Raw genomic sequence first — 21,552 nt, 5'->3', positions numbered from 1 at the left:
CATAGAGAATTTTGTTTAGAATAATTCATTAACATTGGCTCTTTAGCTCCAACAAATATACTATTCTAAGCTAAGCTGATTATGAGGACAGATGATTGCTGTTGTTATTGTTGTAGTAGTAATAGTAGATAGTGATGATGATGGTGATGGTGATGATGATGGTGATGGTGATGATGATGGTGATGATGAACTGTAGATAAGGAATATGAGGAAATTTCTTATCTTTATAACTTATCTACTTTAAAATATTAATTTAATCTACTCTAAAATAGAAAGTTTATTTAAAGAAAGGATAAACTACATAATATTGCCACAGAAGGTACCTATGTTGGAAAGACGTTGAGCCTCTTAAGGAGAGAAAGGGGTCCCAGATATGATTCTTGAGATTATGGGCTTCTAAACTAATTTCCATACCTTTGCTTACTCTGACCATACACGGTCTTTGGAGTATATACCTATGACCATCTTTGCAATTGCAGATATTTTATCAGTATGAATTGATTATCTATATGTACTCTACCAACAAATGTTAAATATTGCTTCTTCCAATAGCATGGAGAGCATTTCTCCACCTGGTCCCCCATTCTTAGTAATTGGGCAGCATGTTATCTGTCTTCACTATAACTCCTCCTTCTGACAGTTGAAGTTTAAGGTTGCACTAAGAAACCACTCATTCTACTTTTGTGAAAACAAAATGAAATGAAATAAAAGGCCAATCCTTACCTGGGTCTCTCTTCCAGCATATTCGATACAAACCCACCAGAGTAAATACCAAGACTGTTATAACAATCAGAGCAATAACCACGGGCAAAATAATACCTGAAAAGTATTGGGGACATTGTTAGCTCTAGTGGTGCTGATTCCATGCAAACAGACAACACCAGACAGAGCATGTGTGCTTTTATCTTTAAACAACATCCTATCAAATCACTAGTATATTTCAGACAGAAATGAACATGATTTATGGGTTTGCTCTGCTTGTCATTTCTGACATATCCACTTGATGTCACCCTTGTAACCTTTCTTAAACAAACTACCAACCCTCAAAGAGATGGCTTCCCATCTTCCTGGGGGCGGGAGGAGTAAGGAAAGAAGAGACTGGAGGCAACAGTTCTCTATATTATATATATATTATGTATATATATATATATAATATATATAATATATATTTATAATATATAATTATATATATAATATATAATATATGTATTATATATTATATATTATATATATTTATTATATACATATATACACACACACATATATATAATAAAATACACACACATATATAATATATGTGTATATACATATATATGAAATATATATATGTGTATATATAATATATGTGTGTATGTATATGTATGTATATGTATACATATACACACACATATTTGTATTTTATAATAAAGTTACTTGAAAAAAGATATGCAGCTTACTGGGTGGTTCTAATTCTAAGGTTGAGAATTGTATCTTTTCAACATGTCTTAAAAATAGAAAATGTGCAATAAAGCATAAATGAATGGATTAACTAGCATTTAGAAAGTCTACCAACATAGCTCACAATAGTGAGGTGTGTTCATGTGTTTTAAGGGTATGCTGCTATTGTGAGTTAGAGGAAGGTTTTCCTATTTTCATTAACAAGAGAGGTTTTTGCTTTGCTTTGTTTTGTTTTCTTTTGAGTTTACAGTGATAGTCGTTTGCAAGGGTAAAAGTTTGGTGACTGTAGCAAAGGATCAGTGTGTGGGAGAATTATTCAAGTATCTCAACTACTTCCATTCTTGCTTCTTACCTATTAATCAAGGACCAATAATATTTCAACTCATCAGTAGGGTAGTTCACACTTCATTATCACCATAGGAAGAACAACATCAATCAGTCAGACCCTCCAGAGCTCCCAGGGACTCAACCACCAACCAGAGTACTCATGGAGCCATGGCTCCATCTGGCATCAGTGGGAGGATAGGCCCTTGGTCCTGTGAAGGCTTGTTGTCCTAGCTCAGTGGAATGCTAGGGCGGTGAGGTGGGAGTGGGTTTGTGGGTGGATGGAGGAGCACCCTTATAGAAGCAGGGGGCAAGGAGAATGGATGGGGGAGTTGTGGAGGGCAAACCAGGAAGGGGGATAACATTTGAAATGTAAATAAACAAAATAACCAAAATTTTAAAAAAGAAAAAAAAGAAGTCAATGGTTAAGCACACTTTAAGGTAGATTTTGTGTGACATTATTAATACCTCAAAATGAAAATGGCATTAATCAATGGGCCAGTTCTTTCTGTTATATCTCATTCAATGAAATGGTTTTACTGAAGCCAAATATAATCACTTGGAATTCCAACTTCACATATATTCACCTTACTGTTAATTAATTACTAAGGAAACAATATTTGAATCTTCTTTACTCAGACTTAGCACATCTGTAAGATGTTATATTGCTTATACATGTTTATCTTAAAGTAAAATTAATTGCAATCAATATGATAAAATTCCATCAAGGTTGAAAAAGCATTTTTTTTATAATTTAGTTGCATTAGGAATATTTAATTGACAAATGGTGAATATGTTGAAGGCATATGGCCTGGTGATTTGGATAAAAAGTTATTAGTGTGGATACTGGAAATTTTGCCTCACCTGAATACACTTTCATTAAGCTATTATTTGTGTTTTCTGGTAACTGTTTACCATGGGACAAAAATGGAAAAGAAAAACCAAATGGCCATGGTGTGGTAACTAAGATCAGATTTATGAAGATTTTTAAAGCAGGCTATAGTTTGGATTATAATGGAGCTACATGCTGAGTAAAGTTGAGAACAGGCTATCCACAGCCCCATTCCTTCATTGTTCCATTTACATATTCTGCACATCTTTTTCCATGAATGGAGATATGTATGTTACTCACTGGAATAGGAAGGGGTGGTTGATGGAGTGGCTGTAACCTTCCCGTCCTCAGCATCTGTTAGAGAAAGAAAACAACTTAGTCACCTTTGATAAATATGTTAATCCACATAACCCTCCCTCTACTCCCATTTAAGGAAATATTCATGATTTATAGTTATGATGTTGCAAATGCAAAATTTTCCTCACTCTGTGAGAGTATATTTCAAAAATGAAGATGGAGTGTTTCATAAGGAACAGTAACGCAGAAGTTTCCACTCAGTTACACAACACCATACCTCGAAGCTGTGAGATGGTTTTTGCAGTTGTTAGAGATGCAGAGGGTGTCTCGGTGGTTTTCGGCAAATCTTTCGGCGAATCATCTGGGAGTTGAGTGGTAACTACAGGAAAATCACAAACCCAGGCTCAGTTTAGGTATTGAGTCTTCATATTGAATTTCTTTGTAGCTTTAAATAGTCTGCATTTTTAAAGATCTGGGAAAACACTTTATTTCTGTATAAGAGAATATATAAAATGGTAATGTTGAATTTCACTTCACCCATTTCTCCTGGAAAGATGACAGACTTGGTATCACATGAACCGGATACCAGCATTGCATTCTCCAGAGAACTGGTCAAGAAAACTTGAGCAAGTCTCATACTCTAGTCCCCAGTTCATAGAACCCAAAGCATGAGGTTTTTGTGAGATGCAAATCTATGATAGACACTAACCCCATTTCAGATATTTTTAATGTTGGGAAATGGGTATTTTGTCCATCACATGCTTAAAATGGATATAAATGCAGAAAGCTCCTGGTTTTATGATATTTTCCAATGGCTAAAGATAAAACATCACTATGCAATCTTTGATAAGAAGTCCAGGAGAAATGATAGGGACTCCTTGATTTTCCTCCATAAGACTCTACAGATATATGAACATCTTCCATTGCACAATGACTGTTAGATTGTATCATTGACCATGTCCTTTAAGGAAAATTGTCCTTTCCATATTTAATCAGAGGACTAAACAGATTATTATTTATAAAAATTATTAAAATTTTAAATATAAGACAACATCATTTAATATATGTAACTGAATGCACTGCATCTCACTATTTTACTCTTGTTTCATAGCTGCTGGCTTATCCTTCTACAAAGCTCCCAGAGTGCAAAGGACCTAGCTCTCGCCATACCTCCCACCAGCTCCTGTTTCAGCCAGTGACCACTGAACAAGGCTAACCGCTTCCCTGCGCTGGCACATCCACTTTGTTTAGGATCCCATAGAGGTGTTGAGGCCATGCATAATGGCACCAGAGAGATTGATATTTCTAGGGCTGCTATGGCTCCTTTCTACTCTGCCACCCACAGCACAGCACACACTGCATGCTCTGTGGGGGCAGAATCATGTTGGGAGTTGACACTCTGCTTGCCAGGCAAGAGATCTGTGGGAGGGAGCTGGATACATGCCCATAGGAACAAAGAGAAATGTCAGGCTAGTGCACAAAGCAGGGGGAGGGGGGGAGGAAAAACAGAAAAGAAATGAAAGAAATATTAAGCAAAAGAGCAGGAGCTAGCTGAGAGCTCCGTATTGTTAGTTGTGTTTGCCTGTGTCAAGGGCTGTGTGGGGGTGAATAGTCTTTTAGGTGTTTTGGTAGAGGACAAGATGGCTTGCTGAGTAACCAATGGTTGTTGGATTTAGAATGGCTAGTTTTCAAGACTCCACATCCTCCCTTATTCCTTCCTTATTTTCAGGCCAAGGGCTGGTTTAGGACTATTTCTGATTCAAACTGTGCCATCCCAAACTTTCCATATAAAAATGAATTTGATTGTCCAGTGTCAGTGGTTACCACTGTGACTCAGAGTATTGTCATGATAACCCTTAAGGGAATGGTCAGTGTGGCTGAAGCAGAAACTTGCAAGTTTCTATTTTTGTTTTTTCTTATAACTGGAATTCTTAAGAAGTATTTTCTGAATTTAACACACACACACACACACACACACACACACACACACACACACACATTTCTGTGACCATAACAGATGGATTCATAGTATGATTTGATGATCTTCATTTATTGTGTTAAAAATGTGCTACCCAGAAATTCTACCAAAATACCACATTCAGGGAAGGTACAGGTGGAGAATAATGTAGCAGTTAAGAGCATGATTTTGAAAGCTGAGTGCCAGAGCTAAACTCTAGCTGCAAAACTTACTTCCTGTGGAGACTTGGCAAGTGATTTAATCTCTTTTTGTCTGATTTTCTTCCATGTAAATGGTGTTAAAACAGCTTTACATTATATTCTTGCTATAAAGATTAAATGAGAGTAACTTTAAATGACCTAGGAGAATAAGTGATCCTAGCATAGTTATTTTAAATTACATAACATTATGTAATATATGCTATATGTGATTGTAATAATTTATAATAATGTCTTTTAGGAAGGCGCACTTTCCAACTAAAGGCAGTTTGTCTAATTTCCTAAAACATTCAGAGTATAGCCATGTGAAATTGACTTTTCAGGCATTTCTATGTTTCAGGTGTATTTTTCTCCAGGAGTGGGAGAAGCTGGAACTCATGTAGCTCTTATAACATACATGTTTGTACTAGGTACTGATTTTTATGATTGTGTTGGCTATTGAGCTATAGAGGCATTGTGTCACAATTAAATGCAATTTATTGACTTCAGGTCAAAATTCAGATCAAGCTATGTGAAGCAAGTTCTCTTAGGGCCAAACCCATTGCATTGAGATGTACTCATGTTTTCCCAATATATGCTGTGTGGGGACACTTTTTGATATTGTAGACAAGGTTTCACTGTATAGCCCTGGCTGTCTTAGACTCATTATGTAGAGGAGGAGGCTAAAAACTGCCTCTCCCTCCAGAGTGCTGGGATCAAAGGCATGCAGCACTCTGTACACGTTTTCCTGTAAACTTCATAAGTCATTGGGAACTTTGTGAACAGAAGACTTTAATGATGTAAGAAATCTGAGTTTGACTTGAGGATGGTCTTCCAAGGACTGAAGTTATAGAAATGTAGGTGGCTGTGAGTCCCCAACCTGGATGAAAGCCTGGTAGGTATGATAGTGCCCACCACTTCCTGAGAGCCTTGAATACCTTCCAAGATTCTTTTGGGCTAGAGGATTCCTTGATGACCATTTTAAAACTTCCTGAGCATGAATGCCAATCAAGGAGGCTTGTGCCCAGCTCCTCTCTCCTGCCCTTTCTCCACATCAGACTCACGTTTCCGTCTGATGGTTTCTCCAGCCTTTCACGTATTTATTATTATTTTTATGCATGTGTATAAATACATAAATAGAGCCCATTGAATCCATTTGATGTTACTTGTGTGTATAGGTTTTTAGTGTTGTCCACTTGGCATTAGATAACAAGCACAGATGCTGATGCTGACCTTGGCATCCTGATGTTGAGCATCCTGACTCCTAAGGAAAGGATGGAGTCTATGCTGGGCTCCCCTCATCAGAAATGAAAAGGTGTATTAGGAAAGTCGCTAGAACACACATAGTTCAGATGATGAATGCTATGTTTGCAGTTGGTATAGCTGTGTTAGCAGAGGGGAAAATGATGGTGAACTTTCTCCCAGCTTTAGGAATGTAGATTCTTGTCACTTGATGCTCTTATGTGCATATGCTGGTGATGTCTATGTTAGTAGTAGAACATCAGAGGGGCTTTTTTCTGCCTTTACTCGGTTGAGATAGATTTCTATTCTCCTCAGAGCTTACCTTTATAAACTGTGCCAGTTTGTACAGCAATGTTAAAGTTTTATCTCAAATGTCATTCAATTTGCTTTGGGGCATCAATGTGATTAACCTGAGATAGTAACATATTCTTATCTGGACATTATAAACTGAGATCTATTTACTTTAGAAAACTATATGGAAATTAATATTGAGGGAGGACTTCCTCTTCCTTGTCCAGTTTAATTTTTATTTATTAATTTGTTTTGTTTTTTCCTTATCCAGTTTAAATAGTTACTAAATGCCAGAAATTTGTGCATATGATGCAAGAAGAAATGAAACATGGTATTATTATTTCATATGTACCAGGTATTTTTTTTCCCTAAGAAAGTGTGTTTAATCTTGTATTTTAAGAATGTGAAGTTCTGTGGTTCAGGGAGATGAGGACTGACAGGTAAAGTGTAAGTTAACTATGTTCTAAAACCGTTTTTATTTTCCTTCTATTCTGTCACAGGATCAACAGATTTTTAAGACTGTTCTACTTGCTTATAAATCTCACATTTTCACATAGCAAACTCTGAAGCCCAGAGAGATTAAATATCCTCCCAATATCACAAAGTAGGCTGTAGAGCACATGTTTCAAGGCAAGTTCTAGAGTCAATTACTTATTTTGATATTATAAAACCCTACGCTGCTGACTCTAGACAGTTTATGATAGGTGTATTCCTAACGTGAGTGGATCCTCATTGGGTAGCAATGTTGAGATTCTGCCACTCTAAGATAGGGAGATCAGTGGACAGTACTCTGCATGCCTGAGGGCTGCATGCCTCACTTTTTAGAGCTTCCTGGAGGTGAGGAGTGCAGTGAACTTGCACGCACAGCATGGCCTCTCCTTTCTAATTGTTTGATGTTAATTGTTGATGGCCTTCTGTTGTCTGTTCTTGTTTCTGCTTTCCTATCAAGCTTAACATCCACATTGCAATCACATTGTAAAAAAGTCGAATTTGAAGAAGGAAGCTACCATGGAATCTTTATAAATTGTGCCGAACGCTAGAGGAGAACTGAGACACTCCTGTGATAGTTTCCCACATATGGCATATATGGATCTCAGAGGACAACCTTGAGTGGAATCCTGATTTTTTATCTTGTTTGGGACAGGGGATCCTGCTTTGCTTCACTGTGTGTCAGGTTGGCTGGCCAGTGAGCTTCTGGAAATCATTCTATGTCAAGCTCCAATTTTTTCATAAATACACTGGGGTTACAGACATGCACTATGACATTTGTTCTTATATGGCTGTGGGAAACTGAACTTAGATCCTTAACATTTGTTAAGCAAAAGCCTTGGCCTTTGCACCATCTCCTCAACCCTTTTTCTGTGTTGCCTAAAACCACATCATCAGGATCCCTGGTTTTTATGTCAGAATCCCTGGTTGCTACATCCTTGAACTTAGGCTGCTATACTGTCAGCTGCCTAACATATGCTGTTGCTGGGTGGGACTCCAGCTTGTTCACTGCAGGGCCACATAAACTTTCAGGCTCCAAAATCCTTCTAAATATCTTTGCATACACATATCCTATTAGCTGTATTCATCTGGAGAATTGAGATCAATAGCTGTGTTTTATAAAATACTAGAGCAAATGGTATTTATTTCCTCCAACATAGTAAGACACATTATATTCACTTTTACTCAGGAATCTTTTAAGCAGTTATTAATATTTAAGAATTTTATTCAATGTATTTTGATCATATTTACTCCAAATCCTCCCCACAATTCCTTCAAGATACATCCCTACCTCCTTATCCCCACAACTTCATTTTTAAAAAATAACCCATTGATTCCAATTTGCATTGTCAATAATCGGTTGGGAGTGGGGCCATCCTCTGGAGTGTGTTCTTCCTACCAGGAGCCACAGGGATGAGCTCTCTTGTCAAAGGAATAGAAAGCTCAGCAGACAGTAAGGCTAAGAAAGGGCAAATTCTAGCATTACTTAAAATTGTAATGTTGTGTGATGTTGGGTCTGTACCTCTAGGGAACCCATACCTCACACAAGATTTTAATGGCTCCCTTCGCATCTTCATTAGCTCTGAGCCCATCTGAAAATGAATAGGTATGGTAATCTGGCAGTTTGAGTTTTGAAGGTCATTTCTTTGATGAATTCTTGATCTTTTCTTCCTAGAATCTTTTCATTCAGAAAGTATGTGTGCCTCATTTGATCATTCATAAAGTTGCCTGAAGCTCACTTGGGATGAACTACTTCATATCTACATGACTGGTAGGCTATTATAGCTATTTGTAATATTGACCAATTTCCCTAAGTGACCTTTTAATGGTAGGCTCCAAATCTTTCTTAGTGTTAATAGATAATGGAAGTAAAATGAATGCTTATTGGCTGTCTTGGTTGGTGGTAGTTGATTAAATATATGATTCTGCATATTTAGCATGGCATCATATTCAGTGAGAAGCCTTTTAAGATGTTATATTTTTGTCCATTAAGGTTTGCCTTTCTCCTGCTTTAGAAACTGTACAGAAATTCTTCATGTTGCACATGCATGGAGAAGCTACCCATTGCACAGTAACTTACTATATTGAGTAGAAAGTACAACCATATCTTCAGACCACATGACTATCTTCATGTGACAACATGGAAAAACATATCACTCACTGAGTCTTCTCAGTCCCATCTTCTAATTCTCTATTAACTAAAGGGCACATGGAGTGACAACCTCTGAGATTTGTCATCTGCATTAGTAACAGGGAGAAAGAAGGAAGGCCACACCCTCTACAGATGCAGAAGGTCAAAGAGCACCCAGCCTCCATTCCTGCATGTTAATGCAGAATAACAGTCAGGTGTCCAGACATGGGAGCTTCTTGGTATTGCCATTTCAGGGTTTTAACTGTTATCTACAACATCCTTTTGTATGTCAGGATCAGACTTTGTGCAAAAGGAGGTGAAGATACTGTACTCCTTAGAGAGGACACACTGATCAATACAGGCAGAACTGGAGAGAGGTATCTATAGGTGTGTTTCCTTCCCCAAGGCTGGCTCTACTTAGCTCTATCATATCTACTTAGCTCCTCAGCCATATCCTGGATAGTTCTGGTTTCAGCCTTTTAAACTCAAAGCCTCTGGATATTTTTTTGTCTTGAATTGTTTTCTAATTCACCATGCTTGTAAGCTTGCATGCGCTTGTGTGTATACCTATTATGGTCTCATTTTGAAAATATTCTAATAAACACTCTTAGAGGATAAAATAAACTTACCTGATATTTCTGTTGTTCTGGTTGAACTCTGATTCTCAGCTTTCAAGGAAAAATAAGAACACTAAAATTAAATGTTGAATATAATATCCAGTTTTACAGTTCTTTCAAAGGTAAGTTTTATAGACACCAACTTCTTTTGGATTCATTTGTTCCCCCAGATAATAGACTCATGGAGCTTTGTGATTGCAGGGAACATCAGAGCAAGAGTCAATGAGCTTTTCTTAATTTTTAAGCAACATTTTCACCATGACATTGTCAGGGGTACAAATCATTGCACTTGTTACTTCCTCTTAAAGTAGCAAATTTCTTAGGCTTTGTGCACTATAAAATGTCTGTTCCAGCTTCTCAACTCTACCTCTCAGTATGAACTCAGTCATACACAATACCCAAGGAATGGGTGTAATTGTAGTTTTACAAACCTGTATATAGAAAAATACTCAGGGGTTCATATTTTGCTTCTCTAGTTTATAAATCTCCACATAGGTCATTTGTACATAATTTTACTCATGGAATACCTAAATATAACAAAATGAACCATAAGTACTTGAATTCCTATGTGCATGGAGGGGTATCCTGTGCTATTGTCCTACTAAGACCTGATGCATCCTGTTACCTGGGAAAGCTATAAGAAGAGTCAGAGGGACACACTAAAAACTTATGGGATTCCTGGATCATTGCTACAGTCCAGGAAGGATGCCAACAAGGATGGTGACTTTAAAGAATCATCATTAAAAAGTCCCTTCAGTGACTTTGAAACCATGTACCATGAAGAGGATTTGTTCTGTGAAAAGGATAGAAAATGATTCTGAAACAAACAGAAGCCAAATAACAACATCCACAAATCATTTGCTTCATGTGTGTAATCAGTTCAGAAGCTAACATTAGTAACATTAGTAATTCCTCACAGCTCAGACAGTACCCCTGAGTGGTATCTTCCAACCTACTTTTTCTCCTGACTTCTTGGATCAGTGCAAGGGATCATTGCTTTTTTGGTTGCTTAAGGCCAGAAAAGAGTGGCCCTTCTGGGATCTCCTTTCTTTTTATTCCTATATATTCTGAAGCTCTAAGTAAACAGTTTATTCTAAACTTCAGTCTTTCCCAGAACCTGCTCTGTTGTTGTTCATTAAATTTCCAAGAGCTCCTAGGAAAATATCTTAACTTGACTCACTGTTCCTTACTGTGACTGGTCAGACTTCATAAGATATCAGGAACCCTAGCTCACTCCTTTAGTTCACTGACCCATGAGCCCACTCTTTAACTCTGCTCCACCTTGTACCTGGTCTTAATAGATCAAATGTTCAAAGACACAGGATTCTTCCAGACCTGGGTTTCTCTTATTCTTCCCTGTGCCTCAGGGTTCTCTCAAGTCACCTCTTTAAACTGTCTCTGCACACCTTTTCAAACCAGTCTTCACCTTTTTGTTTTGTTTTGTTGTTTGATTTTGCTCCACTTCAATTTTATTACCACAGTAATATTTACTTTCTGCTTGAAGAACTGCTTATGGTCTGATGGATTGTATCTCCCTGAGAATAGATTTCCTGCCTTCTGTAGAGCTGCAATTCAAATACCTATTACCTGGACATGCCATAGTATGTCTCTAGTAGATGAAAAAGAATAACGGATTGTAAATTTGATATTTATGAGAGATATTATTCCCATATTTCAGATCTACAAATATTAGCTGAGAGAAATTAATTTGCTTTCTTTTTTTCTCTTCAGCAACTCTATTTTTTATTAATTTTTTTTAATTTACATGTCATATGAATATCTCCTTTCCCAGTTTCCCCTCCGAAAAAAAGAAAAAAAAAAACCCTGTTCCTTCTCCCTTCCCCCTACTCTACAACCCACCCTCTCCTGCTTCCTGGCCCTGGCATTCCCCTACACTGGAGCATAGAACCTTCACAGGGCCAAGGGCCTCTCCTCCCATTGATAACTGACTAGGCCATCCTCTGTTATATATGCTGCTAGAGCAATTAGTCCCACCATGTGTGCTCTTTGGTTGGTGGTTTAGTCCCTGGGAGCTCTGAGGGTACTAGTTAGTTCATATTGTTGTTCATCCTAAGGGGCTGCAAACAATTCAGGTCCTTGGGTCCTTTCTCCAGCTCCTTCACTGGGGACCCTGTGGCTCAGTCCAATGGATGGCTGTGAGCCTCTACGTCTGTATTAGTAGGGTACCATCATAGCCTCTCAGGAGACAGCTATATCAGGCTCCTGTCAGCCAGCACTTGCTGACATCCACAATAGTGTTTGGATTTGATGATTGAATATGGGAAGGATTCCCAGGTAGAGCAGTTTCTGGATTGTCCTTCCTTCAGTCTTTGCTCTATAGTTTGTCTCTGCAACTCCTTCCATGAGTATTTTGTTCCCCCTTTTAAGAAGGAATGAAGTATCCACACATTGGTCCTCCTTCTTGAGTTTCTTGTGGTTTGTGGATTGTATTTTGGGTATTCCGAGCTTCTGGTCTAATATCCACTTCTCAGAGAGTGCATACCATGTGTGTTCTTTTGTGATTGGGTTACCTCACTCAGGATGATATTCTCCAGGTCCATCCATTTCCCTAACAACTTCATAAATTCATTGTTTTTAATAGCTGAGTAGTACTCCATTGTGTAGATGTACCACATTTTCTGTATCTATTCCTCTGTTGAGGGACATCTGGGTTCTTTCCAGCTTCTGGCTATTATAAATAAGGCAGCTATAAACATAGTGAAGCATGGGTCCTTATTACATGTTGGAGCATCTTCTGGGTATATGCCCAGGAGTAGTATAGCTGGATCATCTGATAGTGCTATGTCCAGTTTCTGGAGCAACTGCCAAACAGATTTCCAGAGTGGTTGTACTCTGCAATCCCATCAGCAATGAAAGAGTGTTCCTCTTTCTCCACAACCTTACCAGCATCTGCTGTCACCTGAGTTTTTGATATTAGCCGTTCTGACTGGTGTAAGGTGGAATCTCAGGGTTGTTTTGATTTGCATTTCCCTGATGACTAAGGATGTTGAACATTTCTTTAGGTGCTTCTCAGCCATTTGGTGTTCATCAATTGAGAATTCTTTCTTTAGTTTTGTACCGCATTTTTAATAGGGTTATTTGATTCTCTGGCATCTAACTTTTTGAGTTCTTTGTATATATTGGATATTAGCCCTCTATCAGATATAGGATTGGTAAAGATCTTTTCCCAATATGTTGGTTGCCATTTTGTCCTATTGACAGCGCCCTTTGCCTTACAGAAGCTTTGTATGAGGTCTCAATTGTCTATTCTTGATCTTAGAGTATAAGCTGTTGGTGTTCTGTTCAGAAAAATTTCCCCTGTGCCCATGTGCTCGAGGCTCTTCCCCACTTTCTTTTCAATTTCCGTGAATCTGGTTTTATGTGGAGGTCCTTGATCCAGTTGGATGAGCTTTGTACAAGGAGATAGGAATGGATCAATTTACACTCTTCTACATGCTAACCGCCACTTGAGTCAGCACCATTTGTTGAAAATGCTGTCTTTTTTTCCACTGGATGGTTTTAGCTCCTTTGTCAAAGATCAAGTGACCATAGGTGTGTGGGTTCATTTCTGGGTCTTCAATTCTATTCCATTGATCCACCTGCCTGTCACTGTACCAATACCATGCAGCTTTTATCACAATTGCTCTGTAGTACAGCCTAAGGTCTGGGATGGTGATTTCACCAGAGGTTATTTTTTTATTGAGAATATTTTTTGCTATCCTAGGTTTTTTGTTATTCCAGATGAATTTGCAAATTGCTCTTTCCAAGTCTGTGAAGAATTGAGTTGGAATTTTGATGGGGATTGCATTGAATCTGTAGATTGCTTTTTAAAAGTGGAACTGCAGTGACAGTTTAAGGCTTTGGTTCCAAACCCATCTACTCTTACTGAAATAGGCAGTTTTTCTCCTCTTAAACGTTCTAAGTTTATACTTTATATAATTAATTCCTGCTTTTGATAACTAATTAAAATACATTTGAAAGCGGCATAATGCTGCAATTGCAAGATGCAGTTAAAATATTTATTAACAGATAGGATTAGAATACAAAGAAAATCAAAACCCTTTGTTTCTTTTATTAATATCAGGTCACAACCTTTCCTGTTAATAGACTTGTTTCAGAATAAAAAGTTTTAAGCTTGCATCAGACAAAATTTTCAGACTCTCTTTTATTTGAAAAATATTTTAGCCTTCAAAATGCATAATAATTTGGTATGAAAGTAAAACATATGAGAAGTATAACTGTGCCCTGGAACTTTTCTGCAATGTAAAGAAACACATCAGTTCATCGCATTATACTGAATAGCCCGAAGTCGAGGCCTATACCGGTATCTGCACATGGAGGAATAAAATACTGAGGCCAAAATTTTATTGATACCAAATTTTAATCAAAAATAGAATAAAGTTGGGCATAATGACGCATGCCTATATAATTCCAGCACTTGGAAAGCTGAGGCAGGAGGATCACAAATTTGAAATTAGTTTGAGTCCCTTAGTGAGATCCTCTCTCAATAAATCAGGATTTGGTGTATAGCTCAGTGGAAGAGGGCTTGCCTATAATGCTCAATGCCTGGCTCTGATCTCCAGCATTTGAAAAACAAGAAAACAAAAAGGAATATGTGCCCCTTTCTTGAAATAGAGGAAATAGTTTGAAGACAATAAACTGTTTTAAATGTACACAACATTCAAACCTAGACTCTGTTTGGAGAATATAAAAGTCTCAGTACCAATGGATGCTAAGGCATATGGCTAAATGTGAGGATCTCTGGTTTTTATTTATAACTGTAAGGACACATATGTCCTGTCAGAAGGCCACACTTGGATCTGTAGAGGAAATGAGGCAAGTCAAATCTCAAGTGCATATGGGATGCTTTTGCTAATATCTCACAGTTGCAAGATCAGTCAAAGACAGAACTGTTGAAATTTGTTGTTGAGTTTTATCCTGTACTATGAAACCGTGGTCTTGACAACTGCAAACATATTTCCAAAGCTCATCTTAAACACTATCATTTGAATCAGAACACTTTACCAGCCATGCAACACATAACTTTGCTTACTTCATACAAGAGACTGTGTTTTCTGATAATAAATAATGGCATAAGTGTGATGCTAAATGCAGGAGAAGAAATAGAGTGAGCTATTTTTATATACGATTGCCTATTTCTACTGTAAAATAAGTTATGACCAATGTACATTGTATTCTGTCATCTGATACTAAGTCAGGAGACGTGGACATGTGATAATTTTTGGTTTGTCTACAGTAGGGCATGTGACTAAGATGACTGTTCAGCAGACTCCTCCTGTTGGTGCCTGCAGGAAATGATAGCAAATAGCTAGCCAGCAAAAGAAGAAAGTTAAGTCCTTGTGAGTGCCACAGATAAAAGGAACAGCTCATAAAGTAATATTGACTCAGATAAACTGATGCTTCCTGAATTGTGGGACAATCACATGGCATGAGATAAATTCTTTATGATGGTTCGAAAGGGACATTCAATAAAGATGTTATTTCCTTTCATTTTATTGTTTATAAGGATGCTACGAGGATGCAATTTGTGTGTGTATGGTGTGTGTGTGTGTGTGTGTGTGTATGTGCATGATATGTGTGTGTTCTGTGTTTCAGTGTGCTTGTTCGTGTTTGTGTATATGGAGTCTAGAAGTTCATGTTGGGTGTCTTGCCAATTGCTCTTCACTCTAGTTTTTGAGACAGAGTTTCTCACTGGTTGACGTGGAGCCCCCAGTGGCTAGAATGACTGTGGAGCAAACTCACCTGTCTTTGCCTCTCAGCCCCTGGGTAGACATGTATACAATCATGCTGGAAGTTGAAGGTGGTGCTGGGGGTCTTTTCACAGATGCTCTGTTTACACTGCAAGTGTTTTACCCAGCGAGTAACCTCTTTGTCCCAGATTTTTCTTTTAAATACTCTTGATGAAAAGCTGAAGGCTCAGAGAAGCTTCATAGGTGACCAAAGGCTACAGCACAAATACATGTTTGCATTTAATTTTTTTATTAGCTAAGCATTTTGAGTTCTGACTCATTACTCATAACCACTAACTCAACTTGTTCTGGCATGGTCAGAGACACCACAGTTTGCTTAAGACAGGTGTGGTACTTTGAAGAATAAACACTTGAGTGTAGTCTATTCTCATGATCAGATAGTAGCACCTCTAAAATGTCTACTCAGTGTGAAACCTACTTTTTTTGTATAAATATAAGCTACACAATGAAGTATAAATAATTATGGGATAAGGAAATATATTTGGTAATCTACTCATTGTATATAAATGTTATCATTAAAAAGTAGGCATGTATAATAGTTATAGCATAGATTATTATTGATAACTTCATAAATGATAAATAGATTGCCAAATAAATTTCCTTATTGTGTGTTGTTTATTTGCAAATTACCATCAATCTATAATCTTGCTCCTCATTCTCTTTTCTCAGCTGTGTCAGACTTCATTCTAGGGAGAGGGAATAATGATCGATCTCTCTCTCTCTTGCTAACATCTGGCCACATATAGGCTGTCTCTTTCCAATGTAGTTATAAACACTGAATTCACTTCCCCTATCACAATATCTGCTGATATTGTTACATGACATTATGATGCACACTTAAGAATCTCTGCTCAATTGAGTTAGAGTGTAAGAAAATGATTTCAGAAATGTCTCACACAACTGTGTGTTCAGCTGCATTCTCGGTGATATGTGTGAACCACAAGCCATGTGTTGGACTCCTCTAATACCATTTACCTTTCTGTGTGTTCCTCTCTCCTACCTGTTCTCAAACACTTACAAAATGTACACAGTTGTAACCAAATGTGACAAGCTCCCTCAGAGAGATCCAGGCAGGGATGTTTTGGCTCATGGTTTCTGAGGCAGCAGACCACACGTACTTGGCTGTGTTGCTTTGATCTGTGGTGAGGCAACATGTCATGATGGAACATAACAGGACAAGCTGACAAAGGCCAATTCAGCAAAGCTATTCATAAATGTAATACACCATCATGGAGCAAGAGCCCTCATGAGCCAATCACCACCCAAAAGTCTAACCTCTGCTCATTACAATGTGAGGACCAAGCTTTTAAGATAAGAGTTTGGGGCACATTTATGGGACCCAAACCACAATATTCCAGGGAATGAGAAAAGAGAATGTCACATTTTCAACACCTTAGTCCCAAACTGGAAACCCAGGATGAGAAGACTGATAGATTTGCATGCAATACCATTGTACTTCAGATGCTGGCCTACACAAATATCACTGTCATTAACCTTTCTTTTGAACCACTTATCAGTACCCAGGAAAACAGTTATATAGAGATGATGAATGCTTGACGACAAAGCTGGGTACAGTGAAGTCCAATACAAGTCTCTAGTCAGAGGTGAGTTTCATGGTGACATCCCTCCAAAAACTTTATGGATATGGAACCTACAGCCTTATTTGAAAAAAAGAAGTTATGCAAATATAATTTAGTTAAGATCATGAGATGTGATTCCTGTAAATTAGGGAAGGTTTTTTATCCTTAGCAAATGTCTTGATGAAAGTGCGAGCATAACCTGGATAGGAGAGCATGAGCAGAAACTGAAACACACACACACACACACACACACACACACACACACACACAAGCCACAGGTGGCATAAGATAAGAGCATATGTAATGTACGGCAAGCCCAGGTACCCCAGAGCATCCAGCAGTCAGCAGAGAAGGGAGAACCCATTCTAGGCCTCTAGCCTGAACCCTAATGCAAACCTGACTACAGGTTTTCTGATATTAGAATTGTGAGGGGTAAATCACTGTGATGTATTTTTATTGCCTATGAACTTTTTATACAGCTGCAGGTACATCATATATAAAATGGACCTGCTAATCACCATTTAGTGTTAATGAATAAGAGAGAAAGGAGTTTTAATTGTTCCTTTGGTATGCATATAATTTTACCATTTATTAGGAAGGCATATTTATACAATTGAGTTGGGTGTGCCTGTTTATTTTTATTAAAGAGTTAAGTCTTTAGTACTGCAGGACAGAGAGTGTCTTCAGCATTCTTCAGTTCACTGATGTTTAGGTTTGATAACTATTAACGTTATGTCTGCCACACATATAACTAGAGTACAAATTGGCAGAATTAGGCAGGAGACAATTTCAGAAATTGCTTAAATTCTGGCCTAATCTCAAGCCAAAATTCATTTAACACTTTTTAAAAGTTAATTAAAATCAGTGACTCAAAGAGGAACTTTAAAAATCAAACTTCCTAACAAAATACAACCTAAAGATAGAGTAATTAGAAATTTGTATGTTAAAAAATGGTGGAAGATCCAAAAAAAAACAAAAAACAAAAAAAATGGTGGAAGAAAATATTGTCCTTTTTCCATAGTTATACTATTATGATTCTATAAAATCTCTGTATGTATACTATAAATGCTGCCACAAGAGCCCCCAGCAAACTAACAGTGTGTCTAGTGCAGTGGTTTTCAATTTGTGGGTGGCAACCCCTTTGGGAGTTGAATGACCTTTTCACATGCGGTCACCTGAAACTGTTGGAAAACACATTATTTACATTATGATAAACAGTAACAAAATTACAGTTATAAAGTGGTAACAAAAATAATTTTATGATGGGTAGTCACCACAGTTTGAAGAACTGTCTTAAAGGGTCACAGCATTAGGAAGGTTGAGAACCACTGCTCCAATATTTCATCACATAATCCAATGTGAAGGATTACAAAGTATTTCACTGAAAGTAAAAATAAAAGCTTTTTTTCAGTGGGATTATGAATACAGATATGATTCTAAGCCTTGTGAATGAAGGAAACCAGAAATTCCCACCTCCATTCACATGAACTAGGGACCACAGACACAGTTCATACACAGAAATGAGCCATGGTAGATGGCTCTATACTTCTGAGGGAAGGGATGACCTTGGCAACCTATGAGAGCACTAGAGTTTATTTAGACTCCAGGAAATGCTTATTCCATGGTATTCATTGGTTACCCACTAGCTAGTAGAGTAATTTCCTTTGTATAATTTAGTACATTTAGCGCCATCATGCACCTGCTAAAATTTCTCTGAGCATAAATTAATTAAAGATAATTTTTCAAAGTTGAGATATCCATTCATTCATATTTTCTGGTTTTCATACCAAGGGATTTATTTGTTGTAGATAGTTTCACAGTTAATTTTGTTTTCTTGAAAATGTTTTGCATGTTTCATCAAGCTTCTTCTCAACTAAGTAGTCTAAATTTCAACACTCCAAATAATAAACTCCCTTTCCCCCCAACACACAATTTCTGTTTTTAAACAGAATACCTAAAATTTCAAGTGTCAGATTTTATTTCACAACAAAAAATTTTCTTCTTTAATTGGGGAATGACAATTCGAACTCTGGACCATTATAAATGGAAGGTAATTCATGTCTGGTGAGACAGCAAAGGACACATGCAGGTTAGGAAATCTTTGCTCTAACAAAGAGATGTACCCACATTATCTAGCTATTTAGCCAGAACCTAAGACTAACATGCATCATGGACATTCTCATGTATGCAGTCTGTCATCAAAAATATGTCAAAGTTCAGACCATTTCATACAGTGCTGGTGAGACATTTAGTGCACTGACTAAACTGAAATGTCTCCACTTAAGCCTAAACATTTACTTATTCTAAACCGTTTTTATCTGATGTTAATCCAACTCCTGCAATGTGGGGATATCTTCTCCCACTTTTAAAGTCTCCATTTATATTTAAAGTTTTCTTTTTTTTAAATTCTGGTTTAGGTATCAGTGATTGTGTTTCATAGACTAAATTAGGTAGTGCTCTTTCTGTTTCTATTTTATGGAATAGTTTGAGGAATATTGGCATTCGGTCTTAAATTCTGAATGTAGTTGAGCCATATTTTGGTTCAATTTAAGACTTTTATAAGAGAAATGTTTAAGCCATTTTATGTCACATGATATCATTTCTGTCACCATAGTACTTGATTCAAAGCTAAAGAGCCTGACATTTGTATTTATTTTCCTGTCTATTCAGCTCATTTTGGATTGAGCATTTAATAAGAAATCATTTTAATTATGTGTATATGTATGTCTGTTTATGGGTATGTGCACATGCACATAAGTGGTGCAAGAAGTCGGGGGAGGGCATTGCGTATCCCTGAAGCAGAGTTCTGAGCTGACTGATGTGGGTGCTGGGGATGGGTAGGTGGGATACAGGCCTGAGCTGTCTGTCCAGTACTGGATCGAGCTTTCTTTTAGGATTACAATTTCTCCATTATTGAGTTCACACCACTATAGTTACCTCCCTCATCTCAAATGCATGTTGTTTACATATATCTATATTGTTCCACATACTGTTTACATGTATGTCATGCCTCAAAGGCAATCGTTATGTTTTAGCCAAACAATTAATTCTCTACTGAAGAGACTGAAATGAGGTAAACACTTTTTGTATCCATGCATGAGTTTGTCACTTTCAGAGCTCTTTCCTGAAATTCCTTCTGGTGCTATTTCTTCCTGCCGAATGGCTTTACTCATAATAAAGTGTCTCAGCTCTGCATGTCTGCAAAAGTCTCCACAGAGCACAAGGGTGACAGTTTTCCCTGCAGTAGGGAAGATATTCTCTGTTGTTTTCTGACAGGCATTGTTCCTGAAGAAGCTCTGCTGTCATTTCCCATGTTCCTGTACTTAATGTGTCATTATTTTTAAAGAGCTTATTTCAAGATTCTCTCTTTATCTTTAGTGTGATTTCCCGTGTTTTTTTTGTTTTTGTTTTGTTTTGTTTTTTGTTTGTTTTCTATTTTGTGTTCATCACATTTCCTGAATCTGCTTGTCTGTTGTGTTTAATTGTACTGGGGAAATATTTTTTGCCCACCTTCATCACTCTTTCTTCCAGGAATTCACAGACATGCATTTGGGTCTGTGGGTCACTGGGTCAAATGATTGTTTCTTTCCCGGGCTTCCTTTGTGGCATTTCTCTTCTTTGTTGCATTTTCTCCCTAGTTTCCATTGTCATGTTATCTTCAAACCATAGCTTTATAGTTTTTTTTTTCACTGACTTTATTGGATTTTTATTTTTATTTTTTAACTTTTATTGCATTATGATGAGAAAAGTTACATGATTTCAATTTATCTGAATTTGTTAACATACTTTAAGTAAATAGAATTAAATCACATTCTTGTTTTCCTTTTGTACCCCAACTCCTCCCAGAGACCCCCTTCAATACATACAATATCTTTTTTGGTCATATTCCTTAAAATTTATAAAATACTATAACAATAAAAATGAGTATTAAAAAAGTTGTTTGATATAAAACAACAATCAATTTAACAGTGTTATGCAGAAGCTTGTCTACAGCAATACTGTACATACATTTTTCTCAATATAAATTTTAAATAACTCCAAACATATTAATTGTATATTTCAAAATAATATATCACTACAAGTATTTTCTTAAATCAACATAAATATATAAAGTCTTTTTGTTTGTTTGCTTTGTATTTAGTAGAGTTTAAAATCTTGGCTCTTACTGTGGTACAAGCCCAAAAGAACAATTTTTAGACATTGGATTTTATTGTAATAAGGCTGTACTTCAATGACCCTCTCATCACCAAAGGATTTTACCTCCATTGTAGTTAAGCTGAGGGTTGACAGTTCTGCTGTGCCGAGGAATGAATCGTAGACACAATTTTTGGATACAGACTTCCTGCTATGGTCAAAACTATTTGACTTGAGTGAGTGACTTTATTCT

General features: G+C 37.2%; 1 protein-coding gene across 2 annotated transcripts in view; it reads right to left on the bottom strand.

Moving 5' to 3' along the window:
• The window catches only part of Emcn (endomucin), a 90,572-nt gene that overhangs the window by 10,994 nt on the left and 58,026 nt on the right, over positions 1–21,552 (bottom strand). For both annotated transcript variants that reach the window (XM_031375625.1, XM_031375624.1), the window contains exons 5-8: positions 9,827–9,865; positions 3,168–3,269; positions 2,894–2,947; positions 724–819 (exon numbers count right to left, since the gene is read on the bottom strand). In XM_031375625.1, the coding sequence (XP_031231485.1) occupies positions 724–819; positions 2,894–2,947; positions 3,168–3,269; positions 9,827–9,865 (291 nt within the window). The remainder of the gene's footprint in view (positions 1–723; positions 820–2,893; positions 2,948–3,167; positions 3,270–9,826; positions 9,866–21,552) is intronic.

The sequence above is a fragment of the Mastomys coucha genome, unplaced genomic scaffold (assembly GCF_008632895.1).
Source record: "Mastomys coucha isolate ucsf_1 unplaced genomic scaffold, UCSF_Mcou_1 pScaffold16, whole genome shotgun sequence".
NCBI lineage: Eukaryota > Metazoa > Chordata > Mammalia > Rodentia > Muridae > Mastomys > Mastomys coucha.
Note: the sequence above shows the minus strand (reverse complement) of the source record. Positions and strands in the feature narration are given on the sequence as shown.